The sequence below is a fragment of the Sitodiplosis mosellana genome, unplaced genomic scaffold (genome assembly GCF_009176505.1).
Source record: "Sitodiplosis mosellana isolate CC-2019 unplaced genomic scaffold, AAFC_SMos_1.0 Smas_scaffold_3, whole genome shotgun sequence".
Lineage (NCBI taxonomy): Eukaryota > Metazoa > Arthropoda > Insecta > Diptera > Cecidomyiidae > Sitodiplosis > Sitodiplosis mosellana.
Genome location: NW_022595246.1, coordinates 4,021,832 through 4,037,988, shown reverse-complemented (window position 1 = coordinate 4,037,988; position 16,157 = coordinate 4,021,832). Strand labels below are relative to the sequence as shown.

Genomic DNA, 16,157 nt, shown 5'->3' with positions numbered 1-16,157 from the left:
ATTGAATCAATTGTAAATCAAATATTTGAATTGACTTCCAACTGGATTTTTTACAATCGACAAATTGGTCTGGAAAAACCGAACTTTTTGATATTTTTTTGTCATCATTGTTTGATTCGAATGGAACTTCAGAAATTACTATCAATTGCAAGAGGATCTATTGAAAATGTTTGTAAATGAAAAAATGTTCAAACAAGTACAATGTTTACCATCGGTTGACATAACATACATGCTTATTTCAGTTAGTAACTCTGGCAAATGCCAATCTGTAGCTGCAGTCGTCAAATACATAGCTGCGGTCGTCAACCAAATATGTTGATTTTTTTCAATCGACCATTAAGATCAGTTAAGCATTTGACGTCTCATTATTCTAGATATACTGTATCAATTTCAAATTTACAAATTGATTTGACGTCCACTTTTACTTCTTTAAATGGGTAGTCAAGTTCATCATTACTGTACCTCATCTGCATCCTTTCGACGCACTTTTCTTTAGACAAAGTTGATGTCTTCATTAAGAAACAATTCAAAACAACGCGGATTTCATTTTTATTCTGCAAATTTATTTAATTTCTGGGCAATAGTACACATTTAGATTATTATAAATAAACGAAAGAAAAAAAATTCGAATAACTCTGGAAATATTAATCACGTTTGAAGTTTTGGGTGATTTCACCAACTCCAAAAAAGTAATATTCGGTTCCTAATTGTATTAGTATGTTTTCAAGTGTATAATTGCAAATAATAGTGTAAAAAATAATAAAGTCATTTTAACACCTCAAATTGAAAATTTAGTGGCACCTTTTGATTCTAAAGCGAAGGGGGGGGGGACAAAATTCATAATAAATTAATTAATTACAATAGGTACAATTTTTATTTGCTGTCGAACGTTTTTCATTTTGCGGTAAATAATTTTGGAGTGAAGAGGTTGGCAAAATACGTGTTTTATTCATTAAACAGTAGACCTTAACCTATAGTTCATTGATATATATATATATATATCATGCGTCTGTGTGCTTGTTTCCATGTGACGCCACCATCTCCAATGAAATTCATTTGTTAAAGTTGTTCTATGAATTCTTCATTAAATTTAAATTCTTTTTTTCCTATATAAATTTGCACAGATGCCTTCTGTTTCGCTATGATAAACGCCGGCGATGAACGGTTTAGTCTCGTGAACAATTAGGATGCAAAAATGTTACAAGTTTTGTTTGTATTTTTCGTTTGTAAATTCAATTGAATTGGTTAAAAGTGTGTCTCATTTTTATTGAACAATAATATCTCTAACTTCCATTTTTCTAGGTGTTTCGTCGAATGAAGCAGAGCCATTAAACCGCTGGTGTTTCAGGTATAAGTGACGAAAAGAATGACAAGATAAATGTGCGAACTAATGTTAATGTTGGCAATCGGGTATTTTCATCTTGTTCGGCGCTAGGCGATGATGGTGTTGTTGTTGAACTTTCAGTTTCTTGATTGATTAATGGTGTTGATTCGGCTTCATTTCTCTGGTTATTTTCACCATCGTTTGCATTTTGCTGTTCGTTATCATCGGATGGTGCGTCGATTACATCTGCTTCAACGGCTGCTCCCTGCAAACGTTCCAATTGTTGCCGTTCACGAAGATTTCTTTGGTGGTTTTGATAACTGTAATTGAAATGAAAACTTTGGTTAGGAGAGAAATTGATGGGATGTTCGGGTTATACTTACAAATAATATAAAACAATAACAATTATCACAATTGAGCATCTTCCCGGTGATGAATAAAAGTAAACCAACGATAGTAGCACCAGTAATCGACTTAGTGTGTACAAAATTTCCAGCCAATCACGATTTTCGGCCTCATCATCGGCGGCAACCGGTTGAAATCTTGGCGCTGGTGGCACTGGCGGTGCGTCTTGCTGAGGCTGAACAGCTTGCTGCTGTTCACCACTCAAAGTGGGCGCGCTTGTCGTGACTGCACTAAACTGTTGTGACATACCGAAATTCGGTTGTGGGAAATAATTTGATGGGATAAACGGAACATTTGGTGCAGTACTCGATTGTTGTTGCTGTTGCATCGTAGCCGCATACTGATTCATGTACTGCAAATACATTTGATGCATCATATTTTGCATGGCCATTTGCTGGGCCAGTGCATACTGTTCGGGCGTGTACTGTGGTTGCGGTTGGTTGGCATTCGGTTGGGCGAATGCCATTCCCGGCATAAATGGCTGCGGCATATTCAAGTATCCAGTCATGAACGGCGGTGGCGATGGCATTTGACTCGTGTTTGCATTCGATCCGGCACTTGCATTTCGATGTCTAAATTTGAACAATTGAAATGGAGATGGATTAGTGGTATTTTAACAAGTATTAGAAAAGTGTCATTCAATCAACAATGTTGATTCAACATGTTGATCAGAATTGTCATTGAATTTAAAAACCAATAAAATCGGCAAATGTTCTATTTTTACCTTAAGCCGTCTGCACCGAATGTCGCTTCCGACTGTTGGCTTTGTTGTGATGATTGTGATGATGTCTGTTGTCTTGCCTGTTGACTACTATCCGTTGCATCTTTGCGCGTTGACTGTGATGATTTGAACGATGTCGTCGATGCCATGTGACGATTTTTTGGTGTATAGACTAAGTGCACGGTGTGCGTATCTTGACCCTCATATTGCCGTAAAACATCTTTCAAAATGTGCGCATCGTTCAACAATTGCCCGGAATAAATCAGTTTCTGTTCGTCCAATGTCTGCAAATAAAAAAATGGGAAAAACGAAAACAAATAAAGTATCACGGTGAAAACTATCATCGTTATATCATGTGCTCATAGAGATAATTACTATAATTAGTGAGATAGCATGTGACCGGTGGAAAATGTCGTGTGAGAGTGTATATGCTTTATAATTTCTTTGTTTGAAAATTCAAATAAATGCCCCTAAATCGTACCACACGTGACCTTCTCCACAGAGAAAGCCGTGCAATGTATATGTGTGTCATATTTACATCTGGCTGTGGTTTTAGCCGGTAATTTAATTAGAGCAAACCGAAATTGAGATTCACATACGAATAGGAGCAAAAAAAAAACATCTTTATTTGACCATATGTTTGTTTTCAATTTATATGCTGAGAAAAAACATCAATTTTATCCTTTTGTCGGTTCAAAAGCGGTGTGATAATCCATCAATTCGTCATCGTTAAAAATTTTCCATTTGCACGAGAAGTACAATATTTTTATAATTATTTGATCAGCTGTGATACAGCGCTTAGCGTCAATTTATAACGAAATTGTGTAATAAAAGCCAGTGAAAACGATCGAAAAGCGATATTTTAACGCTGAACGGCCAATGAAACAGAATTTAAATTTCACAAACACGGGTAAAAATAATTTATTTCTGGCAAAAATTCAACTCACAAATCGTTCACAACGCTTTGACAAATTGATAACTAGAATTCACTAGAATACGGAATACGTTCGTGGAATTGTATGTCTTGTACAGAAACACCATTCGAACTGTAGCTTATAAATCATTCATTGGGTTGAAATGTCATATCAGCGGTAGAGTTGCATCATGTAGAGAGAAAAAAATCGAAATACGTGGCTTTTCAACATGTCTATCGGCAAAATTCAGTGTGAATATATTTAATTGTTCAGGCTTGCTTTGCAGCAACAGCCACAATAGAAAATAGAGACCAACACTTGTATGAATATGTACTATTTTTGCGACGCAATTTCGCGACTGTTTGAAGTAAAAATAATCATCATCATCAAAACGATTGCTAAATGAAATAATATGTCGTGTTTTTTTTTCATATTTCTCTCTTCTCATTCTCTCGCACACGTCTGTTGTTCGACAGCCCGTATCTTAATAAGTCACACCGAGATAGAACACTCACATCAATATATCACTTAACTACACCCAAAAATTGATAAAAGACAAGCGCTATTTTTTCTGTGTCTGTCGTTTTGCACATAGCTTTCGTTATGCTTTTCGATCTAGCGGTATTGGTACACGTAATTCTCTAATGATTCTGATAATTGGTACTGTGCGACCGACAATTTCGAGGTGAAATCACGATTTCTCTATGTTTACTTACCGGATTACATGGGTACACTTCGGATAGATAACCTTTGAGTTTTCGAATCGACCAAGTTGGTTCACATTTTATGGTTTGATCTTCGAATTGTTGATTCGGTGCTTTGACAATTAATGTTACAGGCAATGGATCCATTTTGTTTTGCACAAACTGCTTTTGTTTCTATATTTTTCTTAAGAACTGATGAAATTTAGATCAAATCCGCCCCAAAACAATGGATTTTTCTCTGTCTCTCGTTTGCTTCACGATGAAAAAAACCGAACGAAAAATCAATTTTACGATGATTTTGTATCCCTTTACGAAACTGATTCACATCCGATTGCTTGATATTAGAAATGCGAAAAATTCACTAAATCTTCGAATCGTTTATCGTTTTTCGATTCCGTTAATTGAGCTCAATTAAAGTTGACAACAATAAAAAAAACTATCAAGTGTACTATTTTCACCTTTTGTTCTATTGTCGCGAGCAAACAGAAGAGAAAAAAAAACTTTACACCAAATGTTCAATCGGAAATTTTGCGATGTCTTTGCTGTGTTGTTTCGCTTCTGATGATAAATTGTCTGAAAATGAAATTGTTTCAACAATTGTATAAATGAAAAACACTGAATTATTATCGAATATGTGTGTTTGCAAGAAGAAAATTTCAATGGTTTGTCGTACAGTATGCAAACGCTCCGATTATTTGTTCGACTGTCATTGGACAGAACGCTGTGTTAGTGTTTTTTTTCTCTTTCATTCGCTCGCTGTCGTGTGTTCGTCGTCATCGTACGTTTCGTTTACATTACCAATGTTTGTTGGTGATGTGAAAAGGTCACCATGATTTGTCTCGCTCTAGCCCATTGCAACCATGTGCTGGTCTCGTTCGTTTGTTGAGTCTCTACGTACGTGTGTATAACGTAGCTCATGTGTGTTTTTTCATGTGATGTTGACGGAATAAGTTGAGCACCTTCATTTGATGCTGAATTTGTGTGCAACTGTTTATGTTTTCAATTTCGTTTGCTGGATATTTTTGGCTTTTCTTCGTTTCTTTTGTGTTTCACATTTCGCATTTTTGATCTACTTTTCATTCTGTACGACTGAACAGTATTCAAAACAAATGGCAGTTTGTTGTATGTTTTTAATGGGATTTGGTTTTATATTTCAAAAATTCGATTACTAAACAATTTCCGTGGAAGTAAACAATTCGCAACATTTTAACCAATTATTGCTTGTAAATTGAATATGAAAAACGTTATTTAAATGGTTTTTTTTTACTCTACACGTTCAAACGTTGTCGAATCCAGTCGAAAGATTGTTCATATCGATTCTCTACTCGAATTTGATTCCGAGAAACTTGAAATGATAATGCTTTTTCCATTGAAGAACACTAGAAATTCAAGGATAATCAATAAGGCTCAATGCTTAATTTGGCTACCGCGTTGATGAAACCTTGCTGTCATGGTTGAACTGATAACGGGATACTGTTCACCTTATGAATATTTGAATGAATGTTCGATAATACTGCATCAAATATTCTAATCACTAGAATGAGTACACGTGTGGACGGTGGATGAAAAATCGCACTACAGCATTTTATCCATCTCTTGGTTAGAAAAACATGTTTCTTGATTTGAAGTGCAATTTTAGTTTTGGTTGAGGCTAACGAATGAAATCCGATACGTTGAAAATTGATGTCATATCGCACTGTATCGTGATCCAGTCATAATTCCAATGAATTAGCAATAATTGTTTTTTTTCAACAATTATTACGGTTAAACCGAAAGATATAAAGTCCCCTTAGTTGAGCTCGCCTCATTTATTGTTTGTCGCAGTTCCTGTGTAAACATTTTCCAGCGATGCGTTGCTGTTGGCAAGAGCATGTAGTGGAATTTTTGTTATGTTGGCGATTTTGGTTTTGAACTCAATACGGTCACTGTTTATACAATGTGTCAAATAAACAATGTGCAGCAGTTTGCGAACCGATTCGATGAACACTGATGACTGCAGAATCATTTTCAGTTGAGATTCGTTTGAGAAAAGTTCTCCAATTTGACACTTGCTCGTCACAGTCAACCGCATTGATAGAGTCATGGACAAACAGTGGAACCAACAGATTGACAGCTGGAAGAAGATTCGCAGCCAGGCGGACGAGGTGATCAAACAGACATTGAAAGACCATTTTCCCGGTAAATATGGATATCCAAATGCGATGGACACCCCAAAATTGAAACAAAGAGAGGAAGCGATCGTTGGTCGGACATTGTGGGCATACGCTCGAAGCGATCTCACCATCAAAACGTTACAAATGAATCTTGCGGCTCCGAAGTGAAGCCATTTCCCGCGATTTTGAACGCAAATTGTTACGAATTAGAAAAAAGCAAACTAAAACCAAGCAAAGCGATCAATAAAGTGAAGAATAATTAAAATTTGTCAACGATTTTTCTTTATTTTTATGTGCTTCTTATCTACTGTTTTTCACCATCACTAAAATCAGATGTGTTTTTCGAATCACATTCGTTCTCCACAAATTCAATAGGCATTCGATCACCCCAATCACTTTTTCGGGCACAACGGTAAGTAAATCTAGTGATTGAAAAGAAGAAATAAATTGTAAATCAATCCGTCTGAAGTTGAAAAAAAGTGTGTCTTTCGTGAATGAACATGAGAATACTTCGAATGTTTGGCCTTTGTCACAACTAGTTCCTCTAGTTTGCCACGATGTGTACACAATTTGCATCGTGTGTGTCGCGTTCTCACTTGCGTGGGTCGTACCATTCGCGGCCAATTGATCGTTTTATCATCATCACGTGACCCTTTTTTGAAAACTACGTAGCTAAACAGAACTTTGTTATCTTGTTTGTTTTGGCCGATGTCCATTGAACGATAGTTGGCAACGAAATTGCATGGCGTTCCATCATCTTTCACCACTCTTGGGCACGATGATTCATGCGGGCACTATTTCAATGAGAAAGTCATAAGAATAATTAAAATGGATGAATATTTGATGAAAAAGGGTAAATCAACCAACCGGTGCAAAAAGGTAAGCGGATCTCTCACTCTGAGCTTGTTGAATTAGAAAATCTCGGGCCTCTTCAATCAGTTTAAATCCTGCGTTAGATCCATTCTCAATTAGCACCATGTAACCATCGCATTTTTTCCAAAGGGTTAGTAGCGTATCGAGTCTTGATTTAAGATCGGGTAACTCATTCAATGTGAATGCACTCAATATTAAATGCGATTTGAACTGAAATCATGAGAATTTTATGATAATTTCTGCAAAACGAAAAAATTTCTGATGAATATCGAAATAACCTCATCTGAAGCGGGTAAAAACTGTCGATAAAACACATTTTTCAATGTCATATTTTTACTCTCATTGCCATCGCGTAGTATCATCTCAGACAAATCATTCATATCACCACATTCATCGACCAAAAAGTATTCGTACAATGATTTCTTCCAAATGTCAGACGCTGCCCAAGTGCCCGTCCCAATGCCAGCACCGAAATCAAAGAAACTCCGTGGCTCAAAATTTGGATCGCGTTTTGCAATTTCGCTGAAGACATGCACGATCGCTGCATATTCCTTGGCCGCACGACCAAATACATACGTCCATGCCGTGTGTTCACTGTACACCATCGGTTTCCAGTTGTAATTCTTCCGATGGAAAGTGCTTGCCACTTCTTGTTTTAGCCCCTCTTTTGCACGGGAATTATCAACTCCATCTTCCGTTGGTTTAGATCATGAAAATGAATTAGGTCAGAATGTGTAAGAAGCCAATCTGATTGAATAGAAAGTAACGAGCGCATACCCAGCTCAGACACATGTCGAACTCCTTCTCTTCGTAGAATCTCCTTTTCAATATCTTTTTTTGCCAAATAAACTTCTTTTTGTTCGAGTGGTATTTTGCGGGCAAATAAATAACGATCCAACTGCATACCCTCCTCGATTAAGTTGGAAATTTCTTTATCTGAAATGAAGTCATAGTGTTCGAGAAGATTTGAATTAGATGAAAATTTGATTTAGAATCAGTTTCAGAAGACGCGAAAAATGGAATCTCTCATACCATTTACAGCGTTTCGTATCGCTTTTCGAATTCGTTCAGGAAGTTCGATGGGTGTCAGGCGTGTTTTCCCCGGATGTGCTTTGGGTTTATATTGCTCATTCTCCAATGCCTGGTTTATTTTGTCATCTAAATGAACGGGAAATGTAGACCAACGTCGAACCTAAAGCCGAAATAGTTCAAGTATAATAGTTCATTACAATATAGCAAAGTTGATAAGGTCCTGTAAAGAAGGTTAAACACAACAGACCGGCACTGTTCGAAGCACATTCCTTAGAAGAAGCGCATTTTTAAAATGCAACATAATTGATCTGAAGATGTAGCTAATATTTTCATTCAATTTAAGTGTTTTTAAGCTTTTTTTTCACGGTAAAACTTTATATTTCTTTTCAACGCAAGTTCACTTCGTCTCTATTTGTTTTCATTATTTCAAAAGCAGCATGGGCATTTAAACAAAACGTCACATTTGTCGGAATGGTTTTGACAGCTGTATACAGCGCCACTCAAGGCGCATCTTTATTTAAATTTCAAAATGATTAAACAGTATAAAGCTGATTTTATTTCGAATTGATGACCAATTTAAACCGATTTTCCTTTGAGATATTTTTTTCATAAATAATCTTATATATTACTCATCGAAGTGAAAGTGAGAGCAACATTTGTTTCAAATTGTGACGGTTGAATTCAGCGATTGTAGCGACATCCCATTGACGAACAATTAGTTCTGTGTTTCATGTAAAGTGTGATACTCACTACGTATCTATTCAAATCTTGCTTTTGAACGTTTCACATACTGTTCATAACATTCTATGTTCAGAATCAGTCTGAACAGTATTCACAAAACAGAAAAATAGGCTTAATTTGTATTTTATCACACAAATAACCAATAGCGTGAAAAGAGTATTATTTCTGATGTAAGTTTTTAGTTCACATTTCTTGAAAAAACATAAAAAATTGATGAAAAATGTTTGAAAAAAAAATGAAAAATTTAAAGTTAAATGACGCAAATTAAAATGTTTCCCCCGTTTGTGTAGAAATGTGTGCTGGCATTTTGTGATTCCCGATTTTATTTTTCATTTCTTGAAATTATAGCCATAGGTTTTGCCAGCGAAATGTTTCAACTTATGCAGCCAATGCAAACGGTCTTGGTGGGTGGACAAGAGCCGTTATTCATACCACATATAGGTTCCACAAATCAATTGAACGGCGTGCAACCAATTCTAATGCCCAACGCCCAAAATATTCAATCTGGCGTGATGCCAGCGAATATCCTACATGACATGGGACAAATCGTTTCTCTACCAACCGGTAAGTTTCATTCACTCTATATAGAGTACCCAGTGAGCGGAAGAATCCCAAAAAAGAACAATCAGCATAAGCTCAATATACATTTACATAGAACGCTAACTAAACGAAATATTATGTAAAAATTACAATAAAAAAATTTCCCCGTGTAGTCTCTAAAACTTTAAAATATTATTACATATGTATATGTATTTCTGTTTAGTACGTTTATTCCGCTCATTGTCGCCTACATAACAGCCTACGACGAAATTGGTTATACCTTGTATTATACAACTTCGTATTGTCGCAGTTTTTGGCATTACGTAGTTCTATGTATTGCAGCATCATTCCGGGATGCTTTTCTCTACACGCTTTTCTCGGCATAATATATCGTAGAATTTACATATTTTTCTCGGTATAACAAGTCTGGCAACTGATTAAGATATATGGAAACTTCTCTCGAGATGATCCAAACAGGGAATTTTTTTACTTTTGTTTTTATGACAGTTTGGCCTACACAATGCAGGTAGAGTAACCGTAGACTGCTATTGATATATTTTTGTTTCAAATTATTCTTCTGTTTGTATTTTGGCTCATAAATGGGATTTTACGCACGATGTTTTTTTTTCTTCACAAAGTCATTTATAGCATTGGAGTAAAAAAACATTGAAAAAGCAATATTCTGAAACAATCATTTGTTTGTGAGTTAGTGCTACTCCATCTACGGCACCCTTTTTTACCAAATTTATTCTTCTCTGTTTTTTTCGGGTGGGCACATAACACATTTCACCAAAAAAATCATATTGCATTCAAAATGAAATGTAAAAAAGATGAAACGAACAAATGGTGGCCACAAACAGCGTTTGATGCAGGAACTTTGGAGATTCCAGTGGATGCCAGTTGTTTTGAAAGTCCCACTAAGCAGAGTGTAACTAACACAGCGGACGATCAAATCGACCAAACTCAACAACAGCAACAATTTGACCAGAACCAAAAGGCAAATCGAACAACGGCCAATGAAAATGCAGAAAATCAACATACAATGAAATTGGTAACACAAAATAGCCACACGTAGAAATCTGAAAAATGGATTTTTATGCCATTGCAAGATTTTAATTATTTACATTTTTTTTAATCCAACTCGTTCCATTCGCCCGAGAAAATTACTTTTTCCCTCATCAACATAATTTTCATCGTTTTTTTAAAGTTAATGTTATTGAAAAAAAAAAACGGAATAACTCTGAAAATTTCAAAATATGTCCTCATTTCTCAACTCATTTTCTTTCATTCCATACATAGAAGAAATCCTGGCTAAGCTCTTGGCAACAAGCGGAGTTGTATCAAAGTGACCAACAGCAAAATGAAACACAAGAAAAAACGCAGGTCAATCAACAGCAGCAAACCATCACGATAACTGACACGAATATTCAGAATCCATCATCATCTAACGGCCAAATTAATGCGACAAATCAGCAAAATATCATAGTTGTAGGGGATGGATCAGGTAATAAACTCTTTTTGACCATTTTAAAAGAACCAAATGGTTCAGTCATTTTATTCTTCAGTGGGATTAAGAGAATTTATGTTTTAATGCAATTAGGTCAAAATGTACCCTTTGTGCCAGTTGGAGTAATGCCACCAGTTTTTCAAATTCCTGCGATGCAAGAAACAGTCCCGGTGCAAGTGCCAATTATAATTGGAAATGGTCAAACCATTCTAGAAACATTTCACATTCCCTTTCAGGTATTGGCTGACCAAATACCAGGCTTGGTTCAACCACAGATGCAAATATTCTCACAACAGGCACAGGTATATTCAAACATTCCTTTGTTGAAGAATCATGTATATGCCTGTCTATAAAAAAAAACAATCTTCTTCGAATTTACTAAAAGTTTCATTGCTTTCTCTCGATTATGGATGTTCAATTATCAAACAGGTGGCCAATTTCATCACTACAAACGGTCAGATTCAACCAGTTCAAACGTCACCCATAAATCAATTGCAGAGTAAAACTTTTTTTTTACATTTTACTTAAAACGTTCGAAAATGTAATTTTTTTAAAATTTTCTTTTGATTTTCTTCAACTATGTTCCTGCAGTACAATGTATTCCTGGATTACAAACAGCCCAAGTAGAAAGTGTTCAGCAACAAAATGTTGTCATAGTACAACCACCACTGAACCTACAGTCGGCTGCATTAAATCCAGAAGCGAAATCTCAATCAGTTGATTCAAATGAAGGTAATATAGTTTTTATACAACTTTTATTGAGTGTTATTCACTCAATGACGACTTTTATCTTACAGTTGGCACTGCTTCGGATGCGCTTGTGCAATCAGTACCGAATACTAACGACATTCAATCTGTAGCCGATGCAGCGGATTCACAACAGACGCTACAACAAATGTCATTTGCCAAACTTTTCAAGCGATCAGTTGAATTGTCACGGCATTCTAAAATTCACACTGGCGAAAAGCACCTCGAATGCTCTGAATTCAATGAAAAGTTCAACCGCGGCAATCGCTTCAGAAGACATATTCGCATGCATACCAAACGGAAGAACACCGTAAGTTGATTTATTAGAATTATTCAGCTTGATTGGCATGAAACCATTAAAAAAAAACCATTTTATATATCGAAAATCTTCAGAATCTACAATTTCTGTGAATATATTTAGTATTTCAATGTTTTGTTTTGAGTTCATATTAATGTTGTGTTTGATCAATCATTGAAAAAGACGAAAAATACAAAAATTTTCTTCTCCTTTCATTTTTTTTCGATCGCAGGAAATAAGATTGAGAGAATTAAAACCTAAGCCGATGACTGAGCCATTGAAGACGGTACAGATACCAAATAAATGTAAAGACGCTGACAGACTTAGTGTGGACAGTAGTCATCGTAAACGATGCCGTATTATAATACAGGAAAAGTATAATAGTTAAATGTATAAAAACCTACAATGTTACAAATTATACTGAGCCACACCGTTGCTGCAAGAGCATTACCACTAGCGACACCTTGTGGCACCGATAGTAAAATCCTGTGTGTTACAATGTATTTTTCAACACATTACAATCGGTGCCACCAGGATCGCCTGTCGTATATTGCTGTTGCAGCAACCTTGTGTGCTGAGCATTGTATTACAAAGAGGAATGGATACACTTAAGAAAAGAGTTAAAGAATATGAAGCGGTTGTAAATGAACTTGAGAAAACCGTAACGGTTAAAACAATGGGAAACCGCCATTTAAACAAAAGTAAAAGAAGTACTTGGAACTGGTTACCGGTCAACTTCAGCAATTTATTTTAGTTAATCGTGAACATTTCAAATTCGTATCATTTCCGCTTTATACGTAGCTTTTGTATTCCTTTCATAATTTTAGTATTGTAAAACACATGTGTAATAATTCGTGAGTCATAAATGAATAATCTAAAGGCAGGCATAAATCACATGTGATTTAAACATGTATGTTTCTCTTTTTTTGGTAGCTTACCAATGAAATTGAGTTAAATGAAGAAACAAAGAGTAATTCAACTGAATGAGTTCGTTTTAATTTGGCATTCGACGAGAAATGGACCAACACCATTTAAATAACTATTGAACTTTTGACAGTCCACCTGATTCAAATGACCAAAATAAAATAGATCTTCTATCGAGTTGTTCGTACCCAAAATTGGAATAAAAATTTCAATTGATATCAAGCAACAAACTTGTTTTTTAATAGTATATCATAAAAAATAAATCGATTTAAATTAGAATAATTCAAAAAAATATCGACCGTGCTTGTATTTGAGAGTATGGTTTCAGTAGTACACTATACTGGCTTTCTCACATGCACAATTTTGGGAATTGCGCTGCACTTGAACTCCTCAATTGAAAAGTTTGCGAATATCCGATGCGTTTGGCCGCTATGGCTATGCTATCAATTTGAATAAGCCATTGTTGGTTTTCATCAAACGGAAATTACCGAATTTACGAAGTCTCCAGTTCATATCGCGTCAATACGGTCAATTGTATGGTGATAGCCAATTCATTAGTATCGATTCCTTGACACGTTTGAATGTTGTTGCTTGGGATAGTGCATCGTTACTAAACATTCCAGTGCGATCAAATCAAATAACTATATTCGAAGATTTTTATGGCATCATGGAGTATGTAAAAGACAATGCTACAGTCACTACACTGACTATTAGTGCAAAAGAAAAACACACAATATCACAAACACCACTGTCTGTCTCCGTCTTGCTACTGCCATCGCGTATGCATAGTCCCGTATTTTCCCGCTTCGTAGCACCATTAGGCATTTGGGTGCGTGTATGTGTGCGTGAAAATGGTTGGTGTGTGTGTGCGTATATTTTTCTTGTGTGGCTGTGTACGAATAATATCGACGAAACGAATTCACAATCGAAAAACAACGTACATATTTATATACTGGTTTATTTTATATTTTTTGGTTGAAACTTTTTCACAAAAAACCAAAAAGTGTGTGCTTTTTTGTGTAAAAAGTAAAATTGTAAAGTAATTTTGTGTTTGTACAAATCAAATTCGATAGACTTTTTGCCATCAATTAATAAGAAAAAAAGCAAAAGGAAAATAAAATATCGAGTCTTTGACGAAGAAATTGTCCACAAAAATGTGGCCAGAATGAAAAACTATACACAGTGCACCCTCTAATGTTACTGTAAACATTGTTTCAAAAGTGTTTATACACATGTTAGTGTATGAATATAGTGCAAGCAAATACAAGGTACAGTTTGCAACAAATTGGAGAGATCAGTTGAAAAACAAAACAAAAATCGAAAGAAAAGTCGTTTAAAAAACTGAAGAAAAAAACATTGGGCCTGCTGACTTTATGCAACTATTGTTTATTGAGAATTTAGAGATAGTATTTGACGTAAGTACCTTTCACGTGCAGTATAAATGAATCTTCAACATGTTTTACTCATCTCTTTCGATTTTGCTGGAATAAATTGCAGTTTTTTACTACAAAATGACCATCGTACAACCAACACTACTTGATCTGAATATCCAGTGCTTACGCGAATTGCGACGTTATTTAAATATATGTGATATTGTGAGTTTGGCCGAAGCATATAATATCACCGAAAGCAATGTGAACGAATTGGAAAATAGTGAAGACAACACCGAACATCTGACCAAATCCAAATTCATACAATTTGCATGGGCTGTACAAGAGATGTTTTTACACATAAATGGACCATCGATTAATATCAATCACACAGATCGATCGTTGAATGATATCAACAACGAATTTCAGTTTTATGTAAAGTTGCTACGTCATTTTGGCAGTTATATAAAGGAATTGAATGTCATTGTACGTAAAGAAGGTATTGAAGCTGGAAAACTGTTTGGTGACGCAATTCAAACGTATTGCCGTGAATCATTGGTGTCAATCAAAGTGACGAGCATAGACGGTGACTTTCTGTCCAACATATCGCAACCATTCCCGAATGTTGAAACATTGAAAATCTGTGGGGAACAATTAGGTGTAAATCCAATAAAATTCAATAAATGGTTCCCAAAACTGCGTTCGCTAGAGTTTGGTGACACAAATTTTACCAATCCAGAATGCATTGAGCATCACTTCCCGCAATTGACGCGGCTGGTCATTCAAAATCAAAAAAATTTCAGCACAGGTTTTCTCACATGCACAAGTTTGGGAATTGCGCTGCACTTGAACCCTCAATTGGAAAGTTTGCGCATATCCGATGCGTTTGGCCTAGCCAATGCTATCAATTTTAATAAGTCATTGTTGGTTTTCATCAAACGGAAATTACCGAATTTACGAAGACTCCAATTGATATCGCGTCAATACGGATGGCGTGGTGATAGCGAATTCATTAGTATCGATTCCTTGACACGTTTGAAAGTTGTTGCTTATGAAAGTGAATCGTTAATGACAATTCCAGTGCGATCAAATCAAATGACTCAACTACATTTAAAGATTTTGAATAATTTTGATGGTTTTGATGGCATCATGGAGTTTGTGAAAAAAAATGCCACAGTCTATGCACTGACTATCAGTGCAAAGATCAAACATTTTCATCTGAACGATGATAAATTTGCCAATTTTATTTCTGGTCTGAAATATCTGAAAACACTTGCAATTGAATATTACTGGCAAGATAATGAGGCAATTGATGCCATCGTCCATTTTTTGAGCATTTGTTCGAAGATCAAACGATTTGATATATTTTGGTGGACTTCGGATCTCGAACCAAAAGAGCATGACATATGCTAATCATTTGAAGAATGCCTAAGACAAAGGGTATTCGATGCCACTCTGTGGAAGGTAGATACTTCGGACTACAAGGGCAATTTTTCGAAGATTACATTCCAAAAGCAAAAGGTAAAATAACCAATAGTGTCAGAGTGCTTACATTTATGTAAATAATTATTGTTTACAATTTTTTTTATAGAAAATCCATCGAAAATCCAAAAAAACGAAACAATGAGGTGTACAACTAATAGATATAAAAACCAGCAAATAATTTCCATAAAAACTCATTAGCAATAAGTGGACCCAGATTATTGAATAAAATTCCCAACGAAATAAGAGAAATCAGTGATGTTAAGAAATTTACTCAAAAAATGATTATTTATTTTATAGTCTTTCAAATATAAATAAATAAATAAAATATAAAAATATAAAAAATATAAATATATATAAATATATTATATTGAATGTGATTCCAAACAATCGGTTCAATGTGACAGTTGAATTCACCAATT

At 35.4% G+C, this 16,157-nt stretch overlaps 3 protein-coding genes across 5 annotated transcripts; 1 reads left to right on the top strand and 2 right to left on the bottom strand.

The window, feature by feature from the left end:
* Positions 1-541: 541 nt before the first annotated feature.
* Positions 542-4,846, bottom strand: LOC129566412 (homocysteine-responsive endoplasmic reticulum-resident ubiquitin-like domain member 2 protein). Of its 2 annotated transcripts, XM_055442307.1 has the most exons (5): positions 4,742-4,846; positions 4,081-4,641; positions 2,454-2,734; positions 1,708-2,301; positions 542-1,644 (listed from the first exon to the last, which is right to left on the bottom strand). In XM_055442307.1, exons 2-5 carry the CDS (start codon positions 4,213-4,215, stop codon positions 1,329-1,331), a joined length of 1,326 nt encoding a protein of 441 aa, XP_055298282.1. In that variant the 5' UTR covers positions 4,216-4,641; positions 4,742-4,846; the 3' UTR covers positions 542-1,328. The 2 variants fall into 2 exon arrangements, with proteins under 2 accessions (XP_055298282.1, XP_055298281.1); XM_055442306.1 differs by having other exon boundaries at positions 4,081-4,843.
* Positions 4,847-6,480: 1,634 nt separating this feature from the next.
* Positions 6,481-8,567, bottom strand: LOC129566411 (methyltransferase-like protein 17, mitochondrial). Its single transcript, XM_055442305.1, has 7 exons — positions 8,374-8,567; positions 8,127-8,286; positions 7,872-8,030; positions 7,373-7,785; positions 7,089-7,304; positions 6,732-7,015; positions 6,481-6,643 (listed from the first exon to the last, which is right to left on the bottom strand). Exons 1-7 carry the CDS (start codon positions 8,425-8,427, stop codon positions 6,526-6,528), a joined length of 1,404 nt encoding a protein of 467 aa, XP_055298280.1. The 5' UTR covers positions 8,428-8,567; the 3' UTR covers positions 6,481-6,525.
* A 5,180-nt stretch (positions 8,568-13,747) lies between these two features.
* LOC129566095 (uncharacterized) lies at positions 13,748-16,080 on the top strand. Of its 2 annotated transcripts, XR_008687695.1 has the most exons (3): positions 13,748-14,298; positions 14,381-15,774; positions 15,845-16,080. XR_008687695.1 is itself a non-coding variant. In XM_055441649.1 (2 exons), exon 2 carries the CDS (start codon positions 14,395-14,397, stop codon positions 15,664-15,666), a length of 1,272 nt encoding a protein of 423 aa, XP_055297624.1. In that variant the 5' UTR covers positions 13,748-14,298; positions 14,381-14,394; the 3' UTR covers positions 15,667-16,080. The 2 variants fall into 2 exon arrangements, 1 of the variants encoding a protein (XP_055297624.1); XM_055441649.1 differs by having other exon boundaries at positions 14,381-16,080.
* Positions 16,081-16,157: the final 77 nt, after the last annotated feature.

Coding starts and splice junctions, on each gene's coding strand:
- LOC129566095 (XM_055441649.1), top strand. CDS start 14,395: ATGACCATCGTACAACCAACACTACTTGATCTGAATATCCAGTGCTTA.
- LOC129566411 (XM_055442305.1), bottom strand. CDS start 8,427: ATGTTGCATTTTAAAAATGCGCTTCTTCTAAGGAATGTGCTTCGAACA. Junction 7,016..7,088: donor CCGCTTACCTTTTTGCACCG/GTTGGTTGATTT, acceptor TCATTGAAATAG/TGCCCGCATGAATCATCGTG. Junction 6,644..6,731: donor ACAAAGGCCAAACATTCGAA/GTATTCTCATGT, acceptor TTCAATCACTAG/ATTTACTTACCGTTGTGCCC.
- LOC129566412 (XM_055442307.1), bottom strand. CDS start 4,215: ATGGATCCATTGCCTGTAACATTAATTGTCAAAGCACCGAATCAACAA. Junction 2,735..4,080: donor AAGTGTACCCATGTAATCCG/GTAAGTAAACAT, acceptor TTTTATTTGCAG/ACATTGGACGAACAGAAACT. Junction 1,645..1,707: donor GTTATTGTTTTATATTATTT/GTAAGTATAACC, acceptor TTTCAATTACAG/TTATCAAAACCACCAAAGAA.